Source organism: Triturus cristatus, chromosome 10, assembly GCF_964204655.1.
Source record: "Triturus cristatus chromosome 10, aTriCri1.1, whole genome shotgun sequence".
Classification (NCBI taxonomy): domain Eukaryota; kingdom Metazoa; phylum Chordata; class Amphibia; order Caudata; family Salamandridae; genus Triturus; species Triturus cristatus.
Window position 1 is genome coordinate 1,029,364,530 of NC_140593.1, and position 8,015 is coordinate 1,029,372,544.

At 46.2% G+C, this 8,015-nt stretch overlaps 1 protein-coding gene across 1 annotated transcript in view; it reads right to left on the reverse strand.

The window, feature by feature from the left end:
- Positions 1–6,803, reverse strand: part of GPR139 (G protein-coupled receptor 139) — a 288,743-nt gene extending 281,940 nt beyond the window's left edge. The window contains exon 1 of the mRNA XM_085630210.1: positions 6,527–6,803. Within this exon, the coding sequence (XP_085486336.1) occupies positions 6,527–6,641 (115 nt within the window). The 5' untranslated portion in view covers positions 6,642–6,803. The remainder of the gene's footprint in view (positions 1–6,526) is intronic.
- Positions 6,804–8,015: the final 1,212 nt, after the last annotated feature.

The following is an 8,015-nucleotide window of genomic DNA, read 5'->3' on the forward strand; positions in this document are numbered from 1 at the left end:
TGTAATTGAGGACTGCAAGGTGATTTTGCTGGCCAGTTTTTGATAACTAAAGTCACTTTCTATGTTACACAGCAAGGTTATTTGGCCTCTCACAGAAAAGGAGGAACTATAACTTACATAAGCGGATGATACCTTGGAGAAAAGTTCTGTGCATTACAAACATGTCTACCTGCTCAGTCACCGAGAAGGGTGACACTTTAATAGGAAGTGAAGCTTCTTGGACAGCATATGTCGAACTTTCAGGGGCGGCCCTTTTATAGGACCTACACCACCAATGTGTTTTGTATTAGATGAATCCTTCATGTAATATGTCACTAGAGTAGGGATAATCTAGTTCTGAACAAGACCCTTTTCAGTTTATAAAATATGGCATCAGAAACATCTTTCAGTATTTAGACATTATTTGGGACCATGCGTGGATGGTCCATAAAATAGTTTAGGGAGGGAACAGGGAAACTTATCTTTTAATGACCCACACTATCTGCACTATAGGAGCCTGGATAAAGCGCATCTCAACTCAGGGTCAATTCTTACAGTGAACTTGTTCTCAAAATGTAAGTAGCCCTGAGAGAGACGTGTGTCAGCTGAAATTATGTTTCTCAAGAAACTAACTAGAGCACTCAAATTGTATAATATCAGATTCCACTAGTTGTACAACAAACCTTTCTGATCGTCAATTCATCCTATTGTTGTGTGTCTCTGCTTACAAATATTGGGTACCCATAAAGGTTGTGCTGCTGTTGTTTGCCAAGAGACCGATGGTCTTGTGGTGTTATGTTGTATTGTTTTATCATAGAGAGTGTGGTTTTATCTCACTTCATCTTCAAGTTGTGTTAGGGGCCTTTGCTGTTAGTAATGTGAAAGGTGGATCATCCATTAGTTGTCATACGTAAATGTACATTTTACCAGTGAGTGCGGTGCAGCCGTGCATGCAGAAACTTCCCCTTGTGACATCTAGGAATTCTATCTATGACAAGCCTAGGAAGCATTTAATTTAGTATTGAAATACCGCATTGTGCCTTCTCGTAGTATGGCTTTCCAGCTACCACGTGGAACTGTGCGTTGGACACTGAGGTGACTGTCTAGTGTCCCATCAAAGAACATTGAATTACATTCACTTTCCCTATTGCCCTATTGTCTATGCAATTTAGGAATAGTGCCTACTTTCCTGAATGACTGACATTTCTATAAAGGGGCTCGTTGATTAATGATGTCACAACAGGTCACAAAACCCAAGTAGACATCATCAAACACAGCAACATTCCAGAACGCAATCCGTTGATTATTGTAAGCAGTGCAGGGTTGAGTAAAAAGAGCTGTGTTTCCCTGCACTGGGTCGCCCCTTATGTATTGGAAGATAGTGTGCCATTATGCAAATTACTTTCAAATCAGACGGTACTGTATTGTTTTAAGTCAAAAGTTACTTATTGGTTCTTCTAGAGATGCTGTCTTTTGAACACTGAGATGTTGCATTGTGCTGCTTATACACGAGGGTTCAGCCAGCATAGATTACTATGTTTCGTTTCGAAGCACTGAGAAAATGCATTGTGTCTTCTATGCAAGTCCCCATCTAATCAGCATGGGTAAAATCATTTTTAAATAATTCTATACTGTAATGTCATCCCTATGCACTCTGGCTTCTAACTGGCTAGGGTCAAAGTGTTTTAATGACAAACTTAGGACCTCATCATGTTTAGCCCATGTCGGGTAACCCTGGAGTGGGGAAATTGGGCGCCTTATGATGAGAACACTGTGGGTCCACTTTGAGATGCAGAAGGCCTGGGGAGATCTATAATTCTAGCTCCAACTCTGCAGGTAATTTCAAATTTTTCCTCAGACTTTCACACTGAGATTTCTGCTGGTTTCACCAACCAAAAATCTCAATGTGAAAGTAAAAGATGTGGCATTCTGATGGGGCTGTCAATGATCCAATCAGAATGACTTCCGGGGTCATTTTGGCTTGTCCTAAATAGTCTACCGCCCTGCCAATCCTGTGACTACCTACTGCATTTAGAGAAAGGGATCTGCCAGGTTTCCGATGGCAGCGCATCAACAGGCTTCTGTGTCAGAAACCCTTCACCTGGCAGCGACAGTGCTGCCGGGTGGGGGAAGGTGAGCCAAACATATTTAGAGTAGGATTTCTGCACCTTATTTTTTCCTACCTAGAACTATCTTTTCAGACATTATGCTTTCGAGTAGCGAGATACTGCAAGCTGTAACCTATGCGTAAGCTGTAACCTATGCGTGTGGCCTTGGAGTCTGGCTGGGTGGCTTGAATTGAGAACCTATACTGTGCCCCCCATACACACAGGCTTGTAATCCGCATGCGTGGCACTGCTTTCAAGTATTGATAAACCGTACTGTGCCACCCATACACGCAGGCTTGTGACCTGCATGGGTAGCACTGCTTTCAAGTATTGAGAAACCACATGCCTGCTTGTGACCTGCATGGGTGGCACTGCTTTCAAGTATTGAGAAACCGTGCTGTGCCACCCATACATGCAGGCTTGTGACCTGCATGGGTGGCACTGCTTTCAAGTATTGAGAAACCACATGCCTGCATGTGAACTGCATGGGTGGCACTGCTTTCAAGCATTGAGAAACTGTACTGTGACACCCATACATGCAGGCTGGTGACCTGCATGGGTGGCACTGCTTTCAAGTATTGAGAAACTACATGCCAGCTTGTGACCTGCATGGGGGCACTGCTTTTAAGTATTGAGAAACTACATGCCAGCTTGTGACCTGTATGGGTGGCACTGCTTTCAAGTATTATGAAACCATACTGTGCAGCCCATACATGCAGGCTTGTGACCTGCATGGATTCCACTGCTTTGAAGTATTGGGGAATCACACACAGGCTTGTGACCTGCATGGGTGGCACTGCTTTCAAGTATTATGAAACCATACTGTACCACCCATACATGCAGGCTTGTGACCTGCATGGGTGACACTGATTTTAAGTATTGGGGAATATCACGCAGGCTTGTGACCTGCATGGGTGGCAGAGCTTTCAAGTATTATGAAACCATACTGTGCCACCCATACATGCAGGCTTGTGACCTGCATGGATGGTGCTGCTTTCGAGAATTGAGAAACCATAATGTGCCACCCATACATGCAGGCTTGTGATCTGCATGGGTGGCACTGCTTTCAAGTATTGAGAGACCATACTGTGCCACCCATACATGCAGGCTTGTGACCTGCATGGATGGTGTTGCTTTCGAGAATTGAGAAACCACACTGTGCCACCCATATGCGCTGGCTTCTGACCTGCATGGATGGCACTGGTTTGAAGTATTGAGAGAGCATACTGTGCCACCCATATGTGCAGGCTTGTGACCTGCATGGGTGGTACTGCTTTCAAGTGTTAAGAAACCATACTGTGCCACCCATACATGCAGGCTTGTGACCTGCATGGGTGGCACTGCTTTCAAGTATTGAGAGAACATAATGTGCTACCCATACATGCAGGCTTGTGACCTGCATGGATGGCGCTGCTTTCAACAATTGAGAAACCATACTGTGCCACCCATATGCGCAGGCTTGTGACCTGCATGGATGGCACTGATTTGAAGTATTGAGAGAGCATGCTGTGCCACCCATATGTGCAGGCTTGCAGCCTTCATCGATGGCGGTGCTTTTGAGTATTGAGAAACCCTACTGTGCCACCCATACATGCAGTCTTGTAACCTGCATGGGTGGCACTGCTTTCGAGACCTGAAGCACTCTTCTGTACCACCAACAGATACTGCCTTCTACCCAGCATGTGTAATACTGTTTCAAGTCCTGTGATACTGAAGTGTGCTACCTGCACATGCTCTCTTGCATGCAGCCTGCATGGCACCACCTTTAGACACTGATATACTGTGCTGTGCCACCTGTACACATCTCCTTCCACCCAGAATTGTCAGTGCAAAATGGATATTCAGTGATCATTCGTGATACCTTATAGCCATCAGGTGTGGCACTGGTTTTATGCAGACACGCTCTCTGGTGCAACATATGCATGCTGTCTACTAACCAGCTTGGAAGGCACTGTTAGCAAGAGTTTATTGTTTAGTGTTTTTAGTTTTTATTGATGATTTTGTGAGGTACAACTTAGTTGGTGGCACCAGAAGAATACATTTACTTATCAGCATTCACAACTATTGATATATCGCTGAGATGCACACAGTAAATCAAAGGTTCATAGAGACCATAAACAAACAACACTGATAACATTAAGGAATGAGGCATTTACAGTACTTGAGTGAGCACTGCGCATGAGTGTGTTATTGATTCCCGCTCCAATAGGTAGGCGCATCGAGGGTCGTCTTCTGCAGTTTTTGTTGCTGCCTCTTGCCAGTGCTGGTGACACTGCTTTCCACCGAGGTGTATTGACTCATATCATTTATGTGTGCCCGATTGTGTCCACGCCTGGCACTGATTTCCTCCCCGGGCTGCGCTCTTTATTCCACTTTGGCATGCTGCCATCTAGCCAGCATGAGTGGCGCTGCTTTCCAGTAATGAGAAAAACTCTGCCATGCCATCCAAGGGCACTGCCTGCCCGAGAGTAGGAAAATCACAGCTTCCAGTGTGATTCCGGTCCAGAGACAGTCCAGCAACACCGTATTATTAACTATCAACATATGTGGCCCTGCATTCAATACTAGCGTGCCATCTAGGAGCATTGAGTGTCCCTAGAGCATCAGCAAATGCTTTGAGACGGATATGTGGTCTGAGGGCTAAGAGGCTGACCAAAGACCCGGCTTCTAATCCATCTTTTAACATTGGATCAACATCGTGTGATCCTGGGCAAACCACGTATCTTCCTGTGCAGTGTATTCTCAACAGACGTGATGTAATGCATATATGTATATCGCAATATCAAAACATTGATTTGACCATGCACAGCGAATCTGCTGCACTGCCTAGTACCGTCCAAACGGCACGTTCTTCCTCCCTTCCTCCCGCCCCAGAACACCCTGGTTTTGTAATCCGGCTTCATCCGTACCTCAGACTCACGCTACTGTCCAAGGCACAATAATGCACACTGGAGACGCTGCTGCGGCAATAAAAATGTCTTCGATATGGCGTTTTGCTGAAGTCAGGTCCGTGCTACATCAAACAGTGAAATATAATCACCGTATTAATCATCATCATGGTCACAGCTCACAGGTGTGCCGAGTCGAATTTGGAACATGGGGAGCCACGTTCGATTCCCTGCCTTGCCTTAACATCTCTGTTCCTGTGCCTAAAAAATTATGCCCTTGCGCCAGGTTTGAGCTCTTGAAAAATGCTAAATAAATGAATGAATGAATTACTAAATAAATAAACACATAAATAAATAAACACGTACTTAGATGTGCTAAGCGCAGCTGGAAAGAGCTGTGATTGGTTCCCGAAAGAGTTCAGAAGCACAATTTGGTTTTCGAGGAACTATGAGATAGCAAGCAACCAGTGTCTGTCCGATTCCCTCCATAGCCTTCACAGAGTGTGAATATCGCTGTCCGTGGTACTGAAGTGAAGACCGTTTGGCTTCACGTAAACGCGTAGAGAGAGACACGTTAGCACTCAGCTAATGGCGTGGAACGACGGCTGACCTGTCACGCTGCAGAACACAGAACAGGCAGGGCGGCCTACGTGAGCTTCAGGGCAGGGTCGTGGCCAGCCGGCGCGCGTCCTCACAGCCGGCACACTGTGGACGCGTACACGGGCTTCCATATTTAACAAGCTGCAGAGCAGAGAGGAAGACGGTGCCCATTCCTGAAGTCCAGCTCATACTCATAGCGCTATCTTCGCTACGCCCGCCCGGGCGCCGCTCATCATTAAATTAAGTGAACCATTGGCTGCCGCACTCTTATGTGGTGTGTGAGAGACGTGCTCAGCGTTCAATGAATTTCGCCCTGATTTTCATAAGAAGAACGCTGGCACAGGGCTCAGTACTTCTCTTAACTGACTGAGAAGAAAAGTCCAAAGCGGTATTTTGTTTTATTATCCAACACAATGAAGAGATCTTTCTCAGACCTCTTTCAATTCTCACGTCAGTTCCATAAACAGACACACAACTCTGAATATAATGTCCCCTATCAGCGACCTGACATGCAGGCATGTCACTCTAAACTCTCGAATGCCCTTCCTTAGATGTCTCAATGATTTTAGAAGAACCTATGCCTTTCCATGCCAGCATAACTCCAGCCCCAACAGAGGCGTCTCTCGATTTAATGCAAATAAACTGATAACATAGCGCAAATTCGCATACCAGGAACATCACACAACACAGCACAGCAAAACATAAGATAACACAGGATAACATAAGATGAGACAAAGTACAGTAATTTAACATAACATAACGTAACATCACATGACATTGATTTATAAAGCACATACTCATCTCGAGGGGCTTCGTGGCGCTTAAACAATATATTCTAATCTGCTTCCTAACACAATGGTCAAATACTCTGTTGGAAGATGGTTTTGTCTGCGCTCTGCGTTCACAAAATCAAAACAAACCAATGCCAATGCACACAAAACGGAGACTCACCTGGCAGCCCCAGGCAGAGCAGGATGCTGTAATAGATCACAGGTGCGGACCCCAAGCCACAGCCATACTTGCTGTGAGAAAGAAGCGAGGTGTTGTAGACGTGATTATGCTCCATTGACCTGTTCTTTCTTCTCTGCTGCCGGGGTCCCTTTCTTCAAAACATCGGAGGCACAGATCTGGCAAAAAACACGGAGCGCGAGGACGACGCCAAACCTCTCTTGCCGGCGCGCTGTATCCAACAAGCCGCTGCGCCCCTCAGAGCATCCCCGCATCCCAGGACTCCATACACCTGCTGCGCGCTGTAATAATTAAGAGAAAGTGCAGCGCGGCGGCTGCCTGCTGCATGCTTCAGTCATGCAGGGCGGAAGCGGGGCTGTCGTTAGCGCTGAAAAACCTTACATGAAATGTTGATGAGCGCACAGGCGCATACATCAGGCGCGCGGCCCCTGAGGACAACCGCCCATGTGCCGTCTGAGGCAAGCACGATGGGAGACAGGAAGCAATCACCTCAGCTTCACCCTCCCCGTCAGTTAACAGTGTCAGATCAATAAAATCGGATTAGAGGGATAACACATAATCTCACGAATCAAACAGACCCCGCCGGTATCGACCGTGCAGGCGAGGACACGCACACGTACACGCAAGTGCATAACACACGTTACGTCCGACAGCCTGAGTTAACCTGAAAAGTTGTCGTCTAACCTCCTGCTTTCAGACACCATAAGTAAGAAGTCATGCTTGTTCCAGGGCTGTTGAATTTTTGATTTTTGAGAGTTGTGTCGTTTAGACTGATTTCAGGAAGGTAGTTTGTACTGCCAAAGACAAATTTGAAGTTTTGGTATCAAAATCGGTATATCTGTCTAGTATTGCGCACTCTTGTTTGAACCTGGGTTGAAATAAGGCGTCTTTGATATGAATCTCTAAAAACGAATTCATTTTTTTGTGGGGAGTGTGGTTGCAGATTAAATATGGAGCTGTTATTGTGTGTGGTAGTTAGTACACATGGGCGCTGATTACAAGTTCTGTGGAGATGGGAGCGTGGGAACCATGTTAAGACAAGCCTGTTGCACTAGAGCCTAACACTTAGGAATACAAGTTTATCACAGGCGGAATGCTTGAATTAATCTCTGCCACTGGTAATTACTCGGGCTGCAACCTGGTTCATTTTTGCTACCCTCTGTTCCACCTCAAACAGGAACAAGCCATGTGCCAATCAGCCTCGGTCCTGTTCCAGTAGGAACAGTCCCGCCTGAACTGCCAGACCAGGTCCCAGTTGAACAGGAACACAATCAGCCACACACCATGTTCAGCCTAGTTAGGCCTCGCTGGTGAGATATAACTGGAGTCTTGTAGCACAGTTGTTGAAAGGAGGGTATTGACTTCCCTATTGTTTATTGTGAGACCAGCCTCACGGCGTTGCCCTCTCCATCATCCCGCCAACCTGCAACCACCCTCAAGACACGACATCCCCGACTCCGGCCGCCCCAGC